Below are 26513 nucleotides of genomic sequence, written 5' to 3'. Positions count from 1 at the left end.
CCCAGAGAGGAATAAATTTTCTCATTTTCCTAATATTTTATAATATATTAGGTAATTATCAACGTAAACCGCATCAAGCGTTTTTCAAGACGCTTTGTGTAACCTGCTGCAGTTTTTCCGAACCAATTCGACTTAGGGTTTTTCAAGATGAGAGCGTACCAATTCTTAAAAGGCTGGCAACAATATTTTATATATTAGGTAATTATCAACGTAAACCGCATCACCTCGACGTCCGAAGTTCCCCAACTGAGCGTTTTTCAAGACGCTTTGTGAAACTTGCTGCCCACTGAAGTATTTCCGAACCAATTCGACTTAGGGTTTTTCAAGATGATAGCGTACCAATTCATAAAAGGCTGACAACGCACTAGCGAGCCGAGAGCGGCAGAGAACTAGCGGCATAGAGTAGAGAGGGGTGGTGGTATCACTTAACATTAGGTGAGCCTCACGCCAGTTTGTTCCCTGTTTTATATAAAAGAAATGTTAACCCAAATTAAACGCTCATAACGAGTCAGCATGGGCATAAACTAGCTAATTATATTCAAAAGCATAAAGTCAATATGATTTAATAAAACCTTGTTGAATTTCGAAGAGCTTCGTAAAATTGACGGGGACCTTGACCAGTGCTTAACTAATTATCACCTTAAAGGCTTTAGGCCGTTGCGATAAAGTGTTTGTTTAATCAATTTATTCTCTTCAAACAATCCGCTTGTCAAAATATTTTGTATGATTTATACGCAATTTTAAATACAACCTTAGTTGTTATAAAGTGTAAGCTTTTCGAAGGTTGTTAATGAAAAAACTATCATTCAGTATCGTTCATTAAAGACTGTAACCAGGGTCTATTGCGTTGTCGGCATTTTATTACAAAAATAGAAATTTATTTTTATATATTATTATTATTTATTTATTTACAATTGCTGATATTGATTTTTTTTTTTGTCGAAGAGGGGTAAACGGGCAGGCAAGCATTTGATGTTAACTGATTCCGCCGTCCATAGACATTCACGTTGCCAAAGGGCTCGCAAGTGCGTTGCCGGCATGATAATCGAGCTTAATATCAATTAATTGAAAAAGAAAATTTAAATCTAAAAAGAGATCTTATAAAAGCATTTCCCTATTCTAAATTTTTTGAAGTGAAACTCTTTAATACTTAAATGATACTTAAATTATCCTAATCCTTGGAATTGATTTTTTCAAACAATTTGTATTAAAAACTTGGTGATTGAAAAGAGTGGCGGAAACTTTCTTGCCAGTTCTTCTTACCCGCTCTACGCTCTTGACTTGCGAACTGGTAGTAAATGTAAACTTACAACTAATTTAATTTTTTGACGTTCATAAGTGTACTTATTTACCTATATGAAAAAAGATTTTATTGATTGATTGATTTAGGCGCATGAGGGTAAAGTTTTTACAGAACGTCACGAAGATGTGCAGCGTTATTGTTGAAGAAAAGGGCGAGAGCGATTGAGACCGGTTGAGAGAGTGTGAGAAAGGGAGATCGAGAAGAAATACACGCTATTGGTTGATGTATTCGGTTAGTAGTTACATTTATTGGGATTTTATATGGCAATTCTGTCGCATATTGACTTGCAGTAAACGTAGATTTTTATTCATTTATCTTGTATCTTTAAACGAGCAATTCTTGTATATATATATATAATTGGAATCTCGGGTACGGCTCCAACGATTTTCATGAAATTTAGTATACAGAGGGTTTCGGGGGCGATAAATTGATTTAGCTAGGAATCATTTCTAGAAAATGTCATTTTATTTGTGTTTTATCAACTTAAACATAGAATTGCTCTTTTAAAGATGTCAGTCAAATAAAAACTTAAATATGAATATAATTATCTTTATTCGATAATTATATTCATATTTCATAATTTTATTAGTATGTTATTCGTCATCTGGTCATCCAGGTCCTGTTACTAATAGCACGTGTACAGTGTGTAAACGTACACGATCATCTATTAGGGCGTTTACCTTAGTAATTATTAATTAACAAAGAAGTTTCACTTCTGACATGTGTTATTTTGTACGCACTTTTTTTTGGGTCTAAAGCAAGCCTTTTCTGAGTTTTCTTTCACCGTTCGAGGGAATGTGAAAAGCGCACATAGAAAGAAAGTCCATTGGTGCATAGCCAGGGATCCTACGACCTCAGGGATGAACCAATACTGCTCCTTTTACAACCTCGTATCTCCTGTTTTATCTACCTTAACTGGAAACCGTGAGTTGAAAGGTTTTAGATATTTTTCTAATATACTGAATCACTCGAGGTAATTTATTAGATAAGCATGACCTATTTTAAAAGCAATCTAATGACAGTTTCTTTGTTTCGAAAGCCCATTTGTATACTTCCTGCAGTCGTTTGTCAAATATATTTATCTAATGTCGCCCCATTATCGACCACGTGTATGTTTTCAGTGACCTGACTGCTGACGGTAATAAATGGTGCTAGCAGCGCCCCCTGTCTACGGTAGATTTACAGTTGGGACTTGGGAACAAAGGACATCAATTATTTTGACAAGTAATTTTATGAGTTTCTTTGTATGGTTTTCTTTGTGTGGATTTGTGGAATTTCTGGAATTATTTCAATATTTTTCACTTGGAAATACCGTTTACTGAAAATGCCCTTATACATTATAAAAAAATTGTTTTCTTAATCCTACAACTAACATAAATTATATGTAACAAAAAGCAATTTTACAATATCATTAGCTATCTGCGAAACGGTTCAAAGATTTACAAAAAGAAAATGAAAAACATTAAACTAAGTATCTAATACCTAATTCGGATGTTGTGTGATGCAGCACACCCCACACAATTCGCTACAATATTTTTAAAAATAATAAGAACTGTCATCTGCGAGCAGTCACCTATTCGGCCTATGTTTTCGCGACTTATCCGTCTCCTCAGATCTGAACCAGAACTGTATATGTTTGTGATAAATTTAAGTTGTATTTTTTTGGGGGACACCCCTTATCACTTAGGGTTTTGAAAGATAGATAGTAGCCGATTCTTAGACTTACTAAATATGCATAAATTTTCATAAGAATCGGTCAAGCCGTTTAGGTGACGTATGGGAACGATATATTATGCTGTAAATGAAAAAATATGCTTAAGTTACTAAGATTTCAAATATCCGATACAACGACAAATTAATAATAATTAAATCATATTGTTAGCAACTGGAAGCGATAGCAATATTGAGAATTAAAAGCGCCTTCAAAGTGTAATATATATACGTATACCAAAATAACGATGTGATAGTCGTCTAAGGGGTTAAGTAACGAAGACCTTTCTTCGTCCGTTTTACTGTTTTTTTTCAACTGTTTTCCAACCACAAGCGATTGTTTTCCCGCGTAATTGCAAAATACAAAGTAAATAGCAAGATGGAGGATTTATGGGAAAAGCGAATGTAAAACACTTGAAATACTTTCACTTTAATTTGTTTTATTATACATGTATATGAATGCCTTCCATTAACTCACGAAAAGCAAAGATTGCCGGAATAGAGTTTTTTTAGGAAAAAAGGTTTACTTTAGATTTTCAGCCTCAGGTAGGCTCAAGGAATTCCTCTGTATGTAATGAAATCTCTTTGGTTTATAGTTATATATTAAATGTTAAGATTATAACACCAAATCTTACCTCATAAGAAAACTGGTTTAATTATAAATCATTCATACATTATCAATGAATTGTCACGACCTCAGGGGCGTGGCATTATCATTGCCATTTAACCACACAAACAATAAATAATAAACTTTAATAAAAATGTAATAGAGTATAAAATTCAAAAGCAAAGTTTATAGTCTAAACAGAAGCCGTATCTCCATTATTCTGTCGCACATTTTGAGATAAATTGTATGGCGCAGCTTTGTCTTGTCAACGTGTCAAATGACATTTTGCTGATGACATTATGTCATAGCTACATAGAAATAACACTAGTGTGGCACCACAAAGAGGTAATTACCCGTCGTTGAAAAGCTTAATGTTGCTAGAAACATTGAATAATATGATGATAACATATGTATAATAATTACCAAGATAATGTATACACACTACAATAAAAATGGGGGCTATATATTCATTAAAATTTACCACAGCATACATAATCAATAGTACATATTACAAACTTTTCTAAAATTAATTTATTTAGGTAGTACACTTTGGACGTCAAATACATAATACTTCGTTTATTAAAACCTAAACATAGCAATCAATTTTCCTTAACCTATATAGTAATAATAATAATTAAAATTTGATTAAAAGAAAAAAACAACATTAAAAAGTCCCTGTGGCAGTGTACCTTTAACGCTGGCAGCATTTCCTCGCTGTATGGCGATTTTTATTTGTTAAGGGAGGAGAGCACCAGCTATGGGGTTACCGGTACTACCAGGCGCCGACATCAGTCTCTGATTAGCAATAGAACCCCAATTTCCAAAAGTCTCCACTCCAAATGGAACTAATTAGAACTTAAACGAAAGACTCATATTTGTGCCATTAATTTCGCTTATTCTTTAACAAGGCTGGCTTAAAAGTAGACGGGGGTGTCAGACACAGGAGACTGATCACCTACTTGCCTATTAGATTAAAAAATGATCAAGAAACATAACTGAAGCCCGGAACTAAAAAGTTTGTAGCACCACTGGTTCCCACCTCATTCCTAGACACATTTATTAAGCCGCTGGTCTAAAACAGATAACGATCGCTACAACGCAATTTTTACATCAGTTATCTGTGGCCTAATTAATACAGAGGCTTACCAGGTTTAGCTGGTGACATTATCTAACTTCTAAAAGAGACATTTCCGACGTGAGATTATGATCTTTGATAATATACTAAACATGAACACTATGTGTCCAAGGATCAATTGTAATATTTTTTTTGGTCTCCATTTTTTTAATTTTATGACCTGGTAACGTAAACCTTTAAGTTATAATTTATTTAGAAAATGTTTAGCACTTTGGAGTCACAACACTTCACAAAATTTCGTCATTTAAATTGTTTGAATTGTATTTTTTATGTTGACTATACAAAAGCCTTTGACTATGTACAATGGGATAAACTTCGGAGGGTTCTACGTGAGATGGGAGTTCCTGAACACCTCGTAGCTTTAATACAGAATTTGTACATCGAAAACCAGTAAGTGCTATCACGTCAGTAATTTCTGTTATATCGCCAGCCCATGGCTTTTATGTGCGTCACAATGTTTTTCCGTCTGTCGTACTAAAATACATAATTATCGTAATAATTCGATTTTTTATTGAATAAATATTGAGTTGAATATGAATATTATTTTGTGAATAAAGTCTGTGAGGTAGAGTATGTACTAGATTAAACAATAGTAGTTCCTCAAAAATAATTTATTTTTAAATACCTATTCTAATATTATGATATCTAATTTACGAAGACAGCACCATAATTTAGCACAGAAATAATATACGAAAAATCAGGCGCCTTACAAAATATTACAAGCAACGCTTATTGGACCGGATATTAACCCCATTCACACAAACCAAATCAGTGTTATTACAGATTTGACTAACGTTTTACTCTATCCTTGATACCAAAGATATTTGAGAGAAAGAGATGATTGAACGCGCTAATAGATTAAATGTGGTTTATTTTTACTAATGACCTACCCTTCTGCAAGCGTGCCCCATAACCCTTAATCTCGCTCAGAAATCTTTCTAGATATTGACAGGACTAGTTTTTGAGTTTATCGCAAACGGACATATGGATACATACGGCAGATGACTTGTTTTTATATAATATATAAGTAAGACATATCCTTTATCAAGCTCTACTTCTCTCTAGAACTCAATAATAGCGTTAGAAAGCGTTCGTACGAAACGTTTTAAGTTGACCTGTTTTTCTTCGCCTTACTTTACAAATTCGATTAACACGAAAAGGGCCTTAGTCGAGGTATTACATAGCCTATGTCACTCCCAAATCATGTGACTTTTTACTTGTAAAAAGGTAGGGGGTAATCGATACAAAGATTACCCGTCTGAATATATATTTAATAAAAAAATTAGAAAATCGATCCATTTAAATTTATTAGTTAGGTACATATATTTATTAAATTACCTTATAACATTATAACATATTGAGTATCTACTATCTACAGTATATTAACAACGAATTTAATATTTATTTAATCTTAATTAGGAAAAACATATTTTAAAGAAATCTTTTCGTCCTTATTGAAGAAAATCTAGGCGTGGAGTTAAGGTCAAACCTTAATACCTTGCATAGCAAAATAATAAAAATATCCATAATATTGAACTTTATTTTTCAAAGGGTTACAAATATACTGAGGGGAAGATGGAGAGAAGACTCGACTAGAAGACTAGAGGTCGAACCATGGCTCTACTATTTGGTTTTTGACAAATGGGAGTTCTTTCCCCCCAAAAATACTAAACTATCTCATTGAAATAAAATAATAGGACTTTACATATAATAATGTAACTTAAAATTTATGAAAACGACTCACTAAACCTATAAAACACAAATAGCTAATGAATGTTTTGCCCTTATTACTCTCGTTCCGTTCCAAAAATAAATAATCGTCACAAAACATTATTTAACTATATTATCTATAGGTTTTGACCTTCAACAAGGGCTAAATGGTCAAAAATAAATTTGGCCTAAAGTAAATAAAGTCAAACATCATTCATTAATTATACATTCACTAACGATTATAAAAATAGAGATCATCAATCTAACGAACCAAAATGCATAATTAAAATCTTGGCTTTTTTACATTTTCTCCAGATTTCAGACTCCCAAGAGCCCCGGACAACCACTAATAAACTAAGATCACTATCACTTTTCTGATATTATATCAATAGAATAATTTCCTATTTGATTCGGTATCATTCAAGTTATCAAAAGTTTCGTTAGACGTTAATCGCGAATTGAATTGACTTCGGTATGTAATCCATCAATGAAGTCTTGACCAATGAGCGAATAGACTTGCGTCAGAATGCCCGCGTTTAATTGGTGAATTATGATGACAAAGTTATTTTAAGACCGAGCGAGAATGCGCGCGCCGGTGTCTACATGTGTTGATTGTGTACATGTTCTGTTCCATGTGTGCGTGTGTTGTCGAGGCGCGCTCTCTGTTTATCGCGCGGTACTGTGCCCGGCGAGCGCCTCGCATTCACGTGCGTTTCGCGATTTCAGTTTTCCGGCGGCTGTCGATTTAAATTAATGTTTCATGGTGTTTTCCTTCAGTTTATTGGTGCTAATTCGTGCCGGGCGATAAGAAAACAGAGTTTTGTGAGCACGCGTTTCGTTGGAGCGACTCGTAAAAATTATTAGTGTTTTCGACGGATGCGATGAATAAAATTTGCAAATCAAGTCTGTGTGGAAAGAAGATTCGTGATAGCTATGTTTTGATCGGTCGTTGTGGTGTGCCGGGTATTGACGCGATTCGGCTCGCGTTGATCCTGACATCGAGATTTCGGTGCTTTGGACTTCAGCTGAAGACGTAGGCTGTTGAATGTGATCCATCCGTCGGACTCGCAGGCTGTGCTGTGCGCATATTAAGGTATGACCTTGACAAAACACATGTAACGCCGTTTGGTTGCGATGCTTATCTTTAAACATTTCCTATACAATTAGTTTTTTCTTTACCTCACTGAGTTTTTTCGACTTAATTTTTATAAGATTCTAATTAGAATTACAAAAAACGAAGGTTCACTTGTTTGGTATATATTATGTATGTATAAGATATATATATATATATATATATATATATATATCTTATACATACATAATATATACATACATCTTATACATACATATATATATATATATATATACCATAAGATGCTACTTATGTAATATGTTGGTTTGTATACTCAATTCAATCCTTACACAGAGGCCTCGTTTAAAATGAAAAATGAATATTCCCAGTATGCTCTTGTAATATTATCAACATAATCATTGCACACTGCACTTGGCAGTGTCCACTCCTTATCAAATCACCTTAGAATTGTTTATTCTTCACCACTAGATGACACTAACGATGCATTTTATCATCTCACGGTTGAAATCTAATACGCTCCTAATTACTATTCTAATGATGTGGACAATTAGCTCTACGCTTCTTCAAGAATCTTTTGTCCAGCGACAATAAGCGTTAGGAAAAATGTTTGTAGCGTTATTACAAGTTTATTCCAGACTTTCTAGAAATTTCCTAGACCAAGATATTTCCTTGTCGCGAGAGGAACATTATTTAAATTGAAGACTTATTATACTTATTATTACTGTCTCTTAGATAATAGAACTTAGAAACATGTAAGTTCGTGCTACACTATGTTGTATGTAAATGATACATATATTACTACTATATTGTAAGCATATACTACTATGTTATTCACTATTCCATATTATTTCCCGAAAACATCGCGCGTATGATGAATTCCAAATTATGTAATACACGAACAAAAGTACTTAGGTCAAAAACTATAAACGATTCCTTTCTGTGACTCTACAATTCATTTAAAAAGTAACTATATTCTGAATTTTAGCACCACAATAATGCTAAAACTTGTAAACATGTTTTTCATCCCGAATTATTTTCCCAAAGGGAAATTTGTTTCATTAGGTTACAAGATGTGAATAATGTAATGACTCAATTTAACTCACATCCTGAATATTCATTATCGTGTATTATGCAACAAATCAAAATACTGTTTTATTATGAAACACCGATCTTGCTTCTGCTTGCTCCTTTGCTCTTATGTGTTATTATAACTTCTAATGTTAGTAATGTCTTCTCGAATACATAATGTAATCAAACTTATATGAAGTTTGTTTGACTGGATGAGATTTTGATTTGAGATATTTGGATATGGGACTATAGAAACTTGGTAAGTTTAATGTGGATTACTGACTGATCGATAAGCGGTTTATTATGACGCCAAACATATGATATTATCTTGAGCACTTATTTTCTTTACTTTAAAATCTAAACAATTACAGCTTTATCCTAAATTGCGAAATACAAAAGCTCGTTCAAAATATACCACCATTTTGAATTTCATAATCGTCATGAATAAACGCCTACACATGTTCTTGTTCGACCCCGAAATAATTGTTTTAACACTACTGTGATTGTCCTCGTATGGTTTACAAAGGTTTCTATACAAGTTTAGGAAAGTGTGAATTATAATGCATATATTTGACAGAAAGTTAGTTGCCAGTATTGCGGTGTGTTTGCCAGCACTCAGTTCCCCGGTACTTCCCAGGTGCTAGCATATATCTAACCGGCTCGTTGTAAATGCACTAATTCCTGTATTTGGTATTTTCAGATATAAAGAAACGTGAACATAACATATGTCTTACACTTGGTCCTTCGTGTTACGTTAATTAAATTAATGCGCTGGGAATTTGTGATCATGTAATGACCGAACATATACTAACATTTCTTAACCATATCCTATCCTGCTCAATAGTGCCCTTTGGAATGCTCGTATTTCTTATTATTTTGTATTGCATCGCAATTAATGAATCCGTAAGATTAGCTTTTTAGTTTATAGTTTATTTTATAATTTTTTTGTCATCAGAAAAGGTTGTTATCATTAGAATCTATATTTTTAGATTATATCCTTACTAGGGTTGCCTGGAACAGATGGCTTGTTTGTAAGGTCGCATGTTGCATCCATTATATTTTTTATGTATTATATTATTTAGACACAATAATGTACAGACACAATATACAGGAATGTTTCGATAAAGTAGAGTGCACTGGCCCCCACACTAGGATTCCCTGTGTTGTGGGCAGCCAGTCTCTTCCTTTTTACAGCTAAACAGTATTGCTTAATTAATTCTACGTAACACATTTATATCTATACTATTTTTGTACAATTTGTAAGTGATACCATGATGATCTTATGTTCCAAAATAAACGTATTTCTATAAAAGTAACGAAGTGTGTATGAATAAATAAATAAAATATATCGACGTTTCGAGAAACATCAAGTAAAAAATAAACATAAATTTATAGGAATATTAAGTATCGCCACTTTAACCTTATGAACTTTGTAATATATATCGTATCTTAAATTCTTAACATAATTTTATTCGCATAATATGAATTTATACCTAAGATGCAAGGGGATATAAAAGGACCATTACGCAAGACGCATAAAATGTAAATAAAACCTGTAGTAAAAGAAACACAGTCAACACAATATGAAAATACTTGTTATTTCTGTGATTTCGTCTTTGTTGAATCTTGCTGCGAACTTTGAGATTGCGCAATTTTTCGATTGTGCTGTTCAATATTTGGTTGTTAATATGATATGTTACTAAGAGCTCAGATGCTTGAAATTCCTTTCAATCTACTTCTTTTGGTGCCTCTCCGCTCTCCTCTCATCTCTGAAGGTATGCCGTAGCAATAGCTGTCCAATCCCTAACGTTGCAAAGCTATGATTTTGTACTTCCACCAACCCTCGGTTAGCCCTGGATTTTATCCATTATAATTAATTGAAGGCGGTGGTAATTTAATTATTTTTATCGTTAATGTTATTCGGGTAAATTTTCCGCGGTTTTAACAAATGGATGTCAATGTAATTGTCTGATTAAATGTTATATGTTTGTGTATATAAGTAGTAAGAGTGTTAAGCAAAATGCTAAGTAGACTGACTGACGGACATTAGTCGAACGTACAGACACACCGACTCTACGCACACATGTGCCAAGTTCACACATCTTAATTGTGTTTATTATAACCCACCCACACATACATACAGCGTACATAATGAGCGTTAACATTTAAACCGTTGATTAGAAACTAACGTAAACTGTTGTGTGACATTCTTAAAATCAAACAAAGTAATGTTTTCTGTAATCTATGGGCAGTTTTAGCATAATGCCCTAGTTCCTATGCCCACAATAGATTGGCCCAAATAAGAACTAGAAAGAGATATATATCGTCTTTAGATCTATATATGTCCTGGGAAAAAACCTGCGACACATCATATTACCAGATTTCTCACATACTCTTGTTATTTTGTTCTGTGTGTTTGGACACCCAAGGCAGATAGGAAGCTTCGGTGCATCGCCGGCCTTCGAATGGAGAGCCAACTCAGAAATTTGTCTTTATATTAGAATCCTTTGTTAGAATGAATTTTCTAGCGTAACACTCATTTATAATAAACAATGTATGCAATATGTGTTATATAACACATGTACGTGTTTAAATAAAAAGTTTTTGTCATTTTATAGTTACTGTTATCTGTTCCATTTTTATTTTAAGGTATAGTGTAAAACTACTTAATTTATGACCGCTGCAACCTTTACAGGTCTAGGCCTCAGTTTTCTATATCAGTTTTATGATCGACCTAATAGGCGATGGTTGATCAGCCTCCAAACGCCGTCGACTTTCTGTATCGCGAGGAGAGTCGGATTCCACATGATGTTTTCCTTCAAACAAAAACAAAAAATATCTTTATTCATATAGGTAAACAAGTACAATTATGAACGTCAAAAAATTTTTAAATAACTGTGAATTTAAATTTACTGCCAGATTCTCGAATCAAGGGCGTAGAACAGAAGAGAAGAACTGGCAATGAACTCTCCGCCACTATTTTTTTTACACCGTTCGAATGTTAAATACTGAATGAGAATGCACATAACCTAAAAGTCCATTGGTGATATGAGAGTTGCACCCACTAGGCCAACACTGCTTGTAGTGTAACTAGCTGTATGAATACCTACTCAAATATCTATATGAAGGAAATAAGTGAAGCGTTCACACTTCAGCGATTCTCAAAAGAGGTTAAAACCTTCGCACATTTAGTTCGTGAGAATTATAAGAACAAACTTTAGTTATAAACACTTAATCACTTCCTACATTTCAAAGAGCGGAAGTAGTGTGTTTGAAATAATAAATTAATACTCATCTGTGATTTGTTGTGATGCCCTTCGTATGAGGCCGATTTGTGTATTACGAAATATCATGACACTAACGAATCGAACAGTATTTTTTTAAGAGATATTTATTTATTCAAATCGAGTGGGTATCGAAGGATGTCTATCAACTGGCGTTGTGTCAACCAATTACCCAATGACATGGAGAGCTCTACCACGACGAACTGTACTGTGTTTTTCTATATATTAAGCGAGCCTACGGGATGCCCAAAAACGGCAGTCATTGCAGCCTATTTAAGTGAGTGCGTTGCTGGCCTTTGAGGGACCAGGCCAACTTTAAAAAGTTGAAAGTCTCAGGGAATACTAAACTAACTAAACTATCAAAAACTTGCCCTATTAATAGCCTTGAGGCAACCAGTGAGGCCCGAAAATTCGACACCTCTACCACCAACTACAATTTGTAGAAAAAGATAAGTGTCGCTATGTAGTGCAGTGTCGTAGTGAGTGAGATTTAGCCGATGTGTTTAATATATATATGTTTTTAATATATTGGAGATAGAAAATTGAAAAAACATTACTGTTCACGAAGAACTACGATTTTAAAAGACATATGCTGACGTGTTTTAGGCGTGTGCTTTAAAATTTCTAACAAATTTTAATAATAACAAAAATACAGATTTTTTTATGAAATCACAACACTATTTGTTTTAGAAATTACGTATTAATCTAAGGTTCTTAAATAATTCTAAAATCTGTAATTTGAATTCAAATTAGAGATTCGTTTAGAACATAGATAAACTATGTTAATGACACTATATAAGACTCTTAACAACATGTACAATAATATGAAAACAAAATCAATATTAGGTATTTTAGATAAAGTATGTAGAAATACATAAACATCTTCTTTGTACATAGACGGTAACATTTGTATTTTAATAGCTTGTCATATGCCAGATGTTTTACAGTCTTTTGTTTGTGATAATGCTAATCGTTTGACAGAACACTCAATTCTCAAGGAAAAGTTTTTATGAGATGGAAAATCTTTTAATTGACAGTATGTACTTATAAACAATAGAACTTAAATATAGAGAATTTACGGTTTGGATTTAGATTTTACTGCATTAAGTATTGCTACATGTTTCGGCATGACTAAGAGTGCAAACTTATATATATATGTATGTCCTAATCTCAACAACACTCTCTAATACAGAGTGTATACGCACACACACCCATCCATATACTCAAACAATCACGCATACAATGTCTTATACGACTTTTGTTTGATTAGGTATAATACTAAGACTAATTTTTCCTAAAACATGTTTTAAACATGCCTCTGTACCACGGAATGTAATCTAGTTAATTTTGTCACAACAATATTTTGTATTGAATAGCTGAAGGTTATTTCATAATATGAAAGGTTTATAATTTTTAAGGCACTGTTGAAAAATATTTTTGAAAATATCACAGGTTTTGTTTGTTTATTAAATGATTTAAAAAACCGAGTAATTCAATTCGACGTGTACATTTTACATAAAACTTGTGAAGCATTGCTATAAGCTTTTAATTTATACGAAACTGAGTACAGCAGAAATTTCTGCGTATTAACAATTTTCTTTATAGCAACTAGGTGACCTTCAAGACTTTCCGGTTACTTCACAAGGATCCAAAGTACTGCGTAGAAAAAGCTCATTCAGGGTTGAGGGAGGACCTGGACAACAAAAACGAAGTCATAAATATATTCGATATTCCATACTCTAAATGAAATCTGTAAATATGTCAACATCGAATGTAAACATATAATGTTTGACGGGCATAGATTATATTAAATCTGTGTTTGTGTAAACCAGTGCCAAAATACAATATTTCAGTCGTAAAGCCAGCATTGACTGATTTGAAGTTGACTTTAGTTTTCGAAATATAATATAAAATGTTTGATTGTTATTGGTGGAAATAATGGCGGTCGCGTGTTTGTGATTGGTCTAGAGAAGCTGACCAATCACAAACAAGAGAAACGGTCTTGGTTTTGGCAGTCTCTCCTTACGTACGTATGTTAGGAAACTCGATAGCTACTTTTAGATATCTGTCAAGAGGGGCACACATGACACAATGATTGAAATTAATTAACGTACTGCACAGATTAACAGACGTTTTTAATTGTCCCTACAGTGAACTGACAAAGGGTTTGTTTCATATCAGTTCCTATACAGTAAAATTTTTTAGTCTTTTTGTAAATATTATTACTTGAATGTATGTATTGTTTTGTATGTGATGTTAATGTAAATAAAACCGCATTTGAGTCATTTACAATGGTAGCTTATTTTGGTAAATAAATATAACCTACTACAAAAAAAGAAGGAAATGTTTTAAGTTAGAGAGTGTGTATATGCGTATCTCAAAGACCGCTAGTATTATTAATTTTGTGTTTTAGAGCTTTTGTGTTTAAAAACCAAAATTCGTCAAGGTCAGTTCAGAGTACCGCGCATTGTTCACATACATGATTCACACAATACAATGTATTCGAAATAGGTATCTACATCCTGGTGATATACATCTCACTCTCAAGATCAATTATATACATATTATAATCGATTATCATGATATTCAAAAGAATGTCAATGATATAGTCTGTATTATAAATGACATTGTGAGCTTTTCTGTTTTATATTTCCTTTATGTTTGTGAAATAATTGTAAATAGGTTTCCTTAGGTTTTAAGATTGAATTAAAATTATACCGTTTTTGTTACTATTGCTACCTCTTTTTATAAAACCGCCGTAACCATGGTAACAGCCACGCCACTAAGTCTCGTTTCCTACTAAGACTGTAAGTTACATACTTTTTCCCACAAAGAAGACATTTATTCCCTATTAATAATTAATTAAAATAAAATAGGCGTCATAATTAAAAACCTCTACCGTTAACAACGAAGTTCTTAAACCCGACTTTTATAACAAATACTTTCCGTTATTGCTACGAGCCGTTTACAATTGAAAATCTACGTTCTAAAAAAACATTTAATTTTCCAGACGTTAGCAATTATTTATCCTTCTAACGACATAAAATTCATAATTTCAATAACAATGAGGAATTAAAATGTCAGTTACTATCACGTAATATTATTTACGGGTATTAACATAATCTTAAGGCAGTAAAGATTACTTTTATCTTTGAAATTTGCACCGAGGCGGTCTTTGCTTGACCCGTTTGAGACTGCAAATATTGGTCCAGTCAAGTAAATAACTTTAACCGTGAGACCGTTTACTTTGCCTACGCACGTGATTTAATCAAACTTCTGAATTTAGAACTCCTATTGTTATGTCTTGACTATATATAGGTAATTATTGAACATTGTATGACAAATAGAGACAGGTCGATCGAAGTGGATTCCAATTTCGAAATGACATTTCCTTTTATTTCACAGATTACATAGTTTGTTTCAGATTATGTAATCTGTGGATGAAGCTGAAATTTCACTTTAACAGTAAGAGCAAATTGCCTAGAATTTAAATATATACAGCAATATAGTTATTAAACGTATATGTAAAAATCAAATTAACTAACTTATAAATAACATTGTTATACTATGTAAATTAGTAAATTGTTTGACTCTACGTGCTGTATCTGTTTCACGATCATTTGTCTGTGGCTGACACGCCGTCTAAAACAAGCCAGTTTTTCCTTCACCGTTCGAGCAATTGGTAAATGTGCATATAGAAAAAGACAATTGGTGCACAGGCGGGGATCGAACATACGACCTTGGGGTTCAGTCGCACGCTGAAGCATCTAAGCCTCGCTCTCGCTTCATTTCAAACACAACCTTATGGTGGCTATACGCAATGAAGCTAAAAAAAAACAGCACAACCTTATGACAGGTTCTTTATTTGCAAACTGTACTCATACGTATTAAAAAACCACACATTAAATTAACGAATGACAAATCAACTGAGTTTAAACTTGGAACGACAATTCCAAATTTAAATCACGAACAATCTGCTGTGACCCAATACTTGCAGGTCACAGGTCTAGGAATGCTTCTAGATATTCACGCCTCCGTTAGCCTTGTGGGCCATTTAGACGATTTCTGTTTGTTCATTAGCAACACCTTTTAGCGATGTTTCTGCATGCAAAAATACTATAGAAATTATTTTAAATTAGTACGAATTTAGAACCTTGCAAATTTGCTTTGCAAACAGAGTTATAAAAGGTAGTTAGTTATTCGATGCAGTTATCACACTGTTACGACATTACCGATTTTAAAGAATCTATTTTACTATACATATACTAGCACTAGAATCTAACATTTGTGAGTTATATAAAAATAAATAAATCATTAGCGCTTCAACCCTCTTAGGTTTGGGCCTCAGATTACTGAATCTGTTCCATGATCCCGGTTTTCTTAGGATGTTTTCCTTCACAAGGTTACTAGGCCATAACTGATTCTGATAATATACATATATTAATATATGAACGGTGAACTTCATATCATATGAATGTATTTGTTACAAAACTTAATACAACATATGTAAAATAAACCAAAGAGATCAGATGATACCTATGAAATACATCTGGAGGCATCTATAAATAGGTAATAACCAAGTTATATTTACTTATTTCTTAAAAGACATCAAATAGTTTGGAACAGGTTTTTTGAAAATTCAATTAACTTTGTATGTTTCTTTACTTATTATTTATTAAAACTACACAAATAAATCAAGATCATAATAAGCCAAATCGGTCCTAACATTCTCGAGTTTCAGCCAAACCAATCCCAATTCATTAATCTTAGATATATAATATGTAATATATAATCCCGCTTTTTCATAAGAGTTCAATGCTCTGTTAACAGAAGTACGTTTTTTTTCTTATTGATTGTGATAAAAGAGAAAGTTAATATATGTGTATGTGATTGTAGGGTGTAAAGCATTGATTGTACAATCGCTTAGATAATTAAACAATCGCACAATCTTTCAATGGCACGATAATGTCAGTTTCAGTCACCTCGAACACATTTGGTTTTTACAGTTTACAATACAAATATGTACTATTCAATATTACTTCCGTCTTGTTCCATAATACGCTATTTTTTATATAAAACGCAATTTATATGTTTTTACAAATAAAAATTATATCTCTTAGTAAAACAACATTTAATTAAAAATTAAATAAGATTTTTGCCTCAACTCGCTACATGGAATGTATTGTGTTTTTATTTAATTATGTGTTTGTTCTGTATTACTCGCAACTAAATAATCTAATGTGTAAATAAATAATCTATTAAAATTCTTCAAGAAATACTTCAAAACTATTCCCATTCCGGCTTCGCACATCTGAACATTCACTCGTTAAAATTCTAATAATTTTTAATTTTTATAATGCACTCACTGTCTTTTACACTAGATCTCTTTACCTCCTATTCCATTCATCCCTCCCCAAACATTATAGCAGCCATACACTCATGCTACAAACCTAGTAAACATGTACATTTGTTTTGGTGATAAGCCTCAATTTTCTATTTAACTTTACATACTAATTTTGTAACGACTGTTAAGTTGTATTAGTATGTTAAGTGTCGTAATTCGTTCATAAACATTTTCTGTATACTGCGTAACCCCTAAATTCAATTTACACACTAAATCTGATATTCTAATTCAAGGCTTGGAAGTTGTAAATTAGTGCAAGTGGGTCGATGGCGATTATTGCGATAAAAACTGCCTCTCAGTATCAGCTTGTTCAATTATTATCTCGCCAGGGCATAGAGTATAGATGTGCAGATACGCAACGCGATGCGTTTTATTTAACAGTTACTTTTATTTATTAATTTCGTATTCTTACAATTAATATCCAATAAAAATAATTATAGTATATATTCAAAGATGAAATACATACTTAATATATAAAAGATTTAATTATTTACGAAAAGAAAAAAAGAAAAAATGATTAAATACGTAATGCCGGCTGTGTATATACTCGGCTGTGCTATGAGAGTGGGTGTGTTTTGTCGAGATGTAGTTTGAAGATATTATATGTGTCTTTGTAGGGCCAAATTCTCCAAATGCGGAAATCCAATTCCAATATCACTTATTTTTATGAATTATTAAAAAAAAATTAAATGTTTCTGAACTGAAGTAACTTGTACTACTAACCCAAAATTTCTGAAATCACCTTGGTAGCTGGAAGTTTTCCAGTGTTCGCTCCACAAGACGCCATTATTTTACAAACTAACGAGCTGTAGAATCAACTCCCAATATTTTTTCTCTGGAAGATACAACGTCCAATTTTTCATACTCATCCCTCAAAGGCCACAAAAATGTGCGTCCAGTAGCGTCCCTTACTTAACATGACATTGGCAAACAAAACTAAAATGCCCTTTTTTCTCTTTTATCTCTTTCCGCCAAAATTGTTTATAATACAGAGATTTTGTTCCAGTGTGAATAAGTTTATTAAAAATATGGTGTTACGACATAACTGAAATTCGATTCTAGTGGGATTTCAAAACCTAGTTTCTAAGGTCTTTAAAGTATCTATAAACTATTTATATTGGCTTTAAAAATACTGTTAAGTAATACCTACTTGTGTTAGTCTATGGCACATCAAACGAGCCGCATGCAAGAATGCTAATAGATTGTTTCTGGAACGTCGGCTCATAAATAGAATTTATTCTTTGCCTAATGAATGAAATAGCTAATATTACATAATGATTTTGATGTCAGTCGGGTTTTTTAATAAAGTACTTATAAATCCTAAGCGAAAATGCATTATTATCATCAGCATCAATATATTGGTTCTCGTATTACAAATCATAAATAATAATAATAATCTTTATTGCTGTATTTAAGTACATATTAGGTACATAAAAGTTTAATATACAAAAAATAACAATAAAAGTAAAAAATAAATACTTATAATTAATCGGTTAGCCGGTTGATTTCTGTAATACAGCTTGTCATAGGCCATCTTCTAAGGGCTTCCACTCTTCTCTGTTTCAAGCTTTACTCATCCAATGAGGAACAGCTACTCTTCGAAAATCATCTTCCCATCTTTTCATTTGTCTATCTCGTTTTTTTTGTCATTGCGAGGGAGACACTCCGTCACTTTCTCCGTCCATTTATCTATCTTCTCTCATAATGTGTCTTATCCATTTCATTTTTTTACTAGAAGTATGTATAAGCATTTCTAAACTTTGTCATGTCCTTTAATTCTTCTAGTTTTACGCTATCTTTTTCATACAAATTCAAAGTAGTATAATATATGTGTATATATTTATCACACATTTTTGATACACGGGACTCATTGTATATCTGTCTCAACTCCGAAATCCGAATATTGAGATTAAAACTTACAAAACATACTGAATTACCGGATTTAAATTGTAGAAAATTGCTGTACAAAAAATATTTTCGAAATTTAGCAAATGAGAGTCGCGTAGTCCTAGTGGCTTTAGCCCACCACTAATCTCTGAGGTCGTAGGTGCGATCCCCGGCTGGGCCATTTTCTATGGACGCATATAACATTCGAACGTTGAAGGAAAAATTCTAATCTTAAAAGTGATGAAACTGGCTTGCCTTAGATCCAAAAAAGTTGTCGTCTCCTTGCCTGTTTCATTGAGAAACAATCATGTAATAGATACAGAAGTCTGAGGCCTAGACCTAAAAAGGTTATAGTTTTCGTTCGTTCGTTTTTTTAAATAATTAATTATTGAAAATGTGTTTTTGAAGTATGATTGACAATATACGTTAATTTTCCCAACAATTTACGATTAATCATATGACTAATATGTTATTATTTGCTTATCAAAACTAGATAAAACTTAGGGCATCTAGGTCAGGACGTATCACGAAGCTCAATAATTTGTCTAAGGGTTGATTAAAATATTATAAAAACATTAATTTATCATATTATTTATATTAAGATAAACGTATGCTTTCAACAATCGTGATGTCATATGTCGGTGTGTCTTTCTGATTACATCAATCATCATATTCTTTATTTTATTTTTATTATTAATTTTATTTCTTACACATGTAAGAAATAAAATTAATCAATAAAGCTTTTTATAAATGTGACGAATACTTAAATTATCCTAATCCTTGGGATTGATTTGTTCAAACAATTTGTATTAAAAACTTGTTGATTGAAAAGTGTGGCGGGAAATTTCTTGCCCGCTCTACGCCCTTGACTTGCGAACTGGTAGTAAATGTAAAATTACAGTTAATTGAATTTTTTTGACGTTCATAAGTGTACTGGTTTACCTATATGAATAAAGATATTTAGTTTGTTTGTTTTGTTTAAACAAATAATTGATTGAAATTGTTATTATACATGTATACAATAGTGAAGTTGGCAGCAGTTGCAACAGTGTTAGCCTAGTGGCTTAAGCATCCTTGAGGTCGTAGGTTCGATCTCCGGGTTCGCACGGACTTTCTGTTTAAGCACTAAAGGAAAACCTTGTGATGAAACCGGCTTGTTTTAGACCTAAAAATGTCCAAAACGCGTGTCAGGCACACGAGTCGGTATATTCACATATAAATAATAATAATAATATATTTATTTTATTTCTCACAAAAACATATACAATAATTGTCATTCTTCTTTGGAGATAAATAATAACATATGATTATGAAAAAGATACAGTTGTAGCACCACTGTTTATTATAATAGTAAAGTTGGCTGGTTTAGCTCTTCAACAGAAATTATATTTATAAATAATTAACAATTAAATATATTACATGTAAATTTTTTGAAGATAAGGTATCTTAAAAAAATCGGTTCCAACAATCCATATCTATAAACTATTTTTTATTGGCTGTTGCAACTAAAGATATGTTATCATTGAATAAGCAATCTTTATTGATGTTTATGCTAAAAGTCAGCCCTGTACACGCGAGATAACGCATCGGTCCCTTTGATTCACTTAATCAAATATTATCATTAGCGTGTGCTCTACTTGTTAAAAATGAACGGAAAACTACTTTAAGTTTTAGTTAACAAAAGTCAGAAACTGATTAAATCTCGTTATTATCATCTCGTGCCCATGAGATGTTGGAATAAAACTGTATGCAAAATTTTAATATTTTAATTTTTATCAGCCGTCGAAACGTCGAGTAAAATTAAATGTTAATTTAAGTATATCCTTAAGTTGTAAAATTTACGTAAATAAACACACACACTTTCATATATACATCCACTTGACCGCATTCAACGAAGAGCGGTTCGAATCGTCGACGACCAATCCCTCTCTGTTAACCTGTGGGGTCACTCTGTATCTTCTACTACGGCTACGGCTAAGTTTCAGCGTTTCTTAAGGCAGACCAATAAGTAAGTAAGACCACTGTGTAAAACCAGCTGCCCACTGAAGTATTTCCGAACTAATTCGACTTAGGTTCCTTCAAGAAAAGACCGATACGATTCTGAAATAGTGTTGCCCAAAATCGGTCTTGGTCTTGCAGTCTTAGTCTTGTTCTTGCATTTTTGCAAGACCAATACCAATACCAAGACTGAAGCCTGCAAGAATTGAGCAAGACAATTCTTTAAAGGCCGGCAATCCGGAATCTCTCTGGGATAAAGAGTGTCCTTGGGCGGTGGTATTACTTAACATCAGATGAGCCTCCGAAACAGCCCCGATATGCGATGATGGCGAACACAATTAAACAGAGAGGCGGAGAGTTTATCGCCAGTTTCTCTTCCATTCTAAGCCCTTGATTTGATAACTGGCAGTAAATGTAAAATTAGAAGATTTGATTTGATTAATGTCTATTTCTTATTTTTGACGTTCATAAGTGTACATTATGTTACCTATATGAATAAATGATTTTTGATTTTGACTATGAATAATTACAATATAAAATTAGATGAATAACAATATTATAATACCTACAAGAGCATATTACTAGTTATAAAATTCCCTTATGTAATATTATAATGAAAATAATTTCATGAAAATATTATCAACAATGTATGTTACATTGAATATATTATTTATACAACGAATGAATTCTCACGTTCTGGTTGTCGTCCTTAAACTTATTAAAATGCAAGTAGAAATATGCAGTTTTACGTGTTTATCTTAAAATTTATCACAAGATTGCACAGCGCTGACATTAATGAAAATAATTAACACAATTACAACATTTACGAAAGGTAATTCGTAGTGTAGGTATACGTCAAGTAGACGGGGATTGGTGTGGTCAAGGGTGATTGTGAAGAAAGGAAAACCTAAAGGGTTGTCAAGAAAAGTTGTTCCATCCCTGTAAGTTAATCTCCCTTAGCTCTTACAACGTCGTCCGGCGTCCATGCGTCGAGTTGTCTCTCTCCCTAAAATATGGCGAGGGGGCCGATGGCTGGCTATGCGTCATACTCGTGAACGGGTCCTACTTGTGGTGACTGGTCGTACTTGAATTCGTGTATGCGGTGATATTAGTTGTTTCGACTATGTATTTGCGTGTTGTTCCCACGATAATGTAAGTGTGAGCTCCTATTTCACCAAGCCTCCTTCCCAAGATAGAGGAAAAATCTTTGTTTTTAATTTATTTTATTATTATTTATTAATTAGGATTTCTTGTGGAACATGGTGTTATGGTTGCAGCACCTAACAAACGTTATTATAAAAGATAAATCTTGGCGATTAAAAAGAGTGCCGGAGAGTTAAATGCCAGTTCCTCTCTTCCGTTCTACGTCCTCGATTTGAGAACTGGCAGTAAGTGTAAAATTAGAAGCATTCAATGTTTTTCTTTTTTGACGTTCATAACCTTGGGTTACCTACATGAATAAATAATTTTTGATTTAAACATTCTTGGATAAGCCTTGGAACAGAAAACGTTGCTGTATCAATTATCTTCACAAAATAACGTGGAGAGGTGGACGCAACTGCCGTTTTGCATGTCGGAAAGCCGATCAGAGTGTTACTGTGACGTCATGGGGTTTTAGAGGTACAACCCCACGAGTGTGGGACTCGTAACTGAGCCGTTGAGCCACGGAAGGGTATGCCCAATGCACAAACTTAGGAGGTATAATAAAATAAAATCTAAGAAACTATTTCATAATAATCAGTTTACTGCGGAACGCCTTACGCATAGGACGTATCCTTGTGTACAAAAAATCGTATCGCGAAATTAATTATCTATAAGGAACTGTTATTAACCTACGTTAAAAGTAATACTTGGATATTATTAAATTTTAGTGTTTTTTTTTTGTGAGTGTATTTGTGAGCTTTATTCTGGACGTTGTCTTTAATAACAAATACAACAGGACAGCTATGACGAAATGTGGGGAATGCAATGAAGGCCTCCTTGATGGGGCAGTTTGCTCATTATGTAAACAGACGTTCCACTACAATTGTATAGGAATTACAGAGGGAGGATATCGAAAACTTGGTGACAGAAAATCTACTTGGCGTTGCCCTAAGTGTAAATCAGGGGGACTATGTCTACAAGTGAATACACCGACACTTTCTCCAACGCATGAACCTTCCAGTAAGATCTTAGAAGAGATAAGAACCCTGTCCTCCAGAATGACAGCCTTTGAAGAACTTGTAGGCCAGATAAAGTTAATGAGAGATGAGTTCTCTGAGCTGAAATCCTCAGTAGTCGAAGCTAGCACAATAATTAAAGACTTTGGGTTACGACTACAAAATATGGAGGATAGGCTTCTGGAAGTAGAAAAAACCAAAGAACTTATTAATGGTTTACAAAGCAGAGTTGATGTCTTAGAATGTGAAAGGGATGCGGCAGAGCAATGGAATAGAATGAACAACGTTGAGTTAAAGGGAATACCACAGACCGCGAATGAAAACCTGCTGGATTTAATAGTAAGCATAGGATCCAAAGTTAATTTTGCTGTGACGAAACAGCAGTTAAACTTTATAGCCCGCACACCATCAAGAGACTATAATCACCCAAAGCCGATTGTTGCGTGTTTCAACAGCAGGTATGTTAAGGAGAACTTCGTGACAGCTGTGAGATCTTTTAACAGGGAGAGCGCCCTATCTGCCAACCTGTTAGGACTTAGAGGCTCCGCAAAAATATTTGCTAACGATCACCTGACCACCCGGAACAAAGTTCTTTTAAATAAGACAAAGCAGTTAGCCAAGGAAATGGGCTGGCGGTATGTTTGGGTCAAGCACTGCAAGATTCAAGCACGAAGAAGTGACTCGTCACCAGTTTGTGTAATAAAGTCAGACAAGGATCTTCAGAAAATAACGAAAGGAGAAATGTGACTTTGTTCTCGCACGGTATTTTATCCAGCTCAGTTTTTTATATTATTATCATTACGCTTTATTATTGTTACCATTATTTTTTTACATTTACACATTATTGTTACCAGACCTCTCTATTGTTCGCTCTGGGTTGACCGGTTTGTCACAAGTAATACGATTGCTAAATACAACTCTGCTGCTATAATCATAAGGCTCATATCCTGCTGTGCCTCACTGTTTTCGAAATTAAGCTATTATCGCATGCTGAGGGTACTAAATAATTTGCATGATTTTACCGGGATATATTATTGTCTCACTCACTTTGATATTGATTTAAGACTTTCAGTAATGTACATCGAATTGATATTATATGAAACATATAAGTGTTTTTGCACATACGATACATACCTGAATTATTTTATATTATTTACAGTTGCACTATCTCATCAAGAATTATTTACAAGTCGTATAACTGTTGTATGTTTTTACGGATTCAGTAAAGAAAATAGGCTGCTATCTCAATGTGGACTTAATTATTTTGACGGTAAGCTGGCGATAGATAAAGTAGCAATGCTTGTTAATAATATAACTTGCATCAAAATGCTATCGTCTACTCTTATAGTCGTAGTAAATAACTTAACTTTCGAAAAATCATCGTTACAGCTCAAATTCCATGTAATATATAATGTGTATAGTATTCAGTTCTTTTTATTTTATTTTATTTGTATTGAACAACGTCATTATTTCGTGTTGTGTATGTATGTATTGTTTAAAATTGCATATACATATTACATAGGCATTGGCAATAACTTGATTTCAATTCTTTGAATATATACTACCAAAACCTACGTGGCTTACGTACCAAGTGCAGCAATCTTCTAAGTAGTATTTTGTTAAACTCATATGATATCCTTTCTTTTACGGAAACATGGTTAGTTGATGGTATTTATAATAACGAAATGTTTGACAACAGATACGTGGTCTTCAGACGTGACAGAAATTATGAGAAAACTAGACAGACCAAGGGCGGAGGGGTCCTACTGGCAGTGAATCGCAATTTAAAAGTAAGAGAGCGAGTAGAATGGAGGTCATCTGCTGAAGACATTTGGATTACAATTACGTCTGGAGCTAAAAAACAAAAAAATATTCAAAATCTACACATCTGTACCTTATACCTTTGTGCCGAAAATTGTGGTAACTCCTTTTTAGACCAACTAAGTAACTTTACGCGTAAATTAAACGAATTAATTTTTTCAAACCCACATGACAAATTTTTAATTTTAGGAGATTTTAATCTCAGTCATATTGACTGGTCTACGAGCGACGATGATTACACTTGCCTCCAACCGAAGGGCTACTCCGGATTGCAACAAATCGAGTTAATGGATACATTGATTCTTGGTAATCTTAACCAATATAATCATGTAAGAAATGTATACGGCAGAATATTGGATCTGGTTTTCTCTAATATTGCGGTGAAAGTCAGTGCATGTGACGATCCCTTGTTACCTGAAGACCCACATCACAAATCTTTATGTATCTTAACTGAGTTTTTACTTACCGATACTATTGAGGATAACAGAATAGTAAAATACATGTATAATAAAGGAAGTTATGAAGAAATTAACAATGAGCTAAGAAACTACAATTGGCAGAATACTTTATCGTCGAATGATTTGGAAGATGCTGTATCAACATTTTATGAAATTTTATACACCTTAAGAGATAAATATATACCAAAGAAAACTTATAAGTTGTATCATTACCCTAAATGGTACACATTACCTTTAATTAAAATGATCAAGGAAAAATTTAAGTTTCATCGTAAGTTTAAAAAGTACAAGAACCTCTCGGATTATGAATCTTTTTCGCTTCTCAGGTCACGTGTCAAGATTCTTGAGAGACAGTGCTTCAATGAATATATTAGCAGAACTGAAAATTCAATAATAACTAATCCTAAACATTTTTGGTCTTACATTAAAAGTAAAAAACTTAACCACTCCTTTCCGAAAACTATGAATTACTGTAGCGAAACAGCCAGCAAGGGTGAAGATATCGCTAATCTTTTTGTTAAATACTTTAAGTCTACGTATAGAAATGATAATTTCAACAATCCATACACAACCGTAACTACCACATCACAACATGCACAAAACAGTGACTCTAATATATCCGCAATCGAAATACAACCTAAAAAAATATCGGCATTGCTAAAAAAACTAGATCTCTCAAAATCGGGTGGTCCCGATTTTATTCCACCACTATTCTTAAAGAAGTGTGCTGATAATTTGTCAAAACCACTTTCGCACTTATTTAATTTCTCCATACGCAAAGGTCTAGTACCTAACATATGGAAAGCAGCTTTCATTACTCCTGTTCATAAAAAGGGCAATAAATGTGATATTGAAAATTACCGACCAATTTCTAAA

The 26513-nt window shown here is 33.2% G+C and overlaps 2 protein-coding genes across 2 annotated transcripts in view; both read left to right on the top strand.

Annotated features, from left to right (window-relative positions):
• The first annotated feature begins 7125 nt into the window (after nucleotides 1-7125).
• Nucleotides 7126-26513, top strand: part of LOC110995893 (activating transcription factor 3) — a 62315-nt gene continuing 42927 nt past the window's right edge. Inside the window, exon 1 of the mRNA XM_022263289.2 lies at nucleotides 7126-7558. The gene's annotated coding sequence lies outside the window, so the exon portion shown is untranslated. The remainder of the gene's footprint in view (nucleotides 7559-26513) is intronic.
• LOC123689655 lies at nucleotides 23146-24105 on the top strand. Its single transcript, XM_045630866.1, has one exon. It carries the CDS (start codon nucleotides 23146-23148, stop codon nucleotides 24103-24105), a length of 960 nt encoding a protein of 319 aa, XP_045486822.1.

This window comes from Pieris rapae, chromosome 13, assembly GCF_905147795.1.
Source record: "Pieris rapae chromosome 13, ilPieRapa1.1, whole genome shotgun sequence".
NCBI classification, from domain to species: Eukaryota; Metazoa; Arthropoda; class Insecta; order Lepidoptera; family Pieridae; genus Pieris; species Pieris rapae.
Note: the sequence above shows the minus strand (reverse complement) of the source record. Positions and strands in the feature narration are given on the sequence as shown.

Bases quoted from the DNA above. Each gene is read 5' to 3' on its own strand.
- LOC123689655 (XM_045630866.1), top strand. From the start codon at position 23,146: ATGACGAAATGTGGGGAATGCAATGAAGGCCTCCTTGATGGGGCAGTT.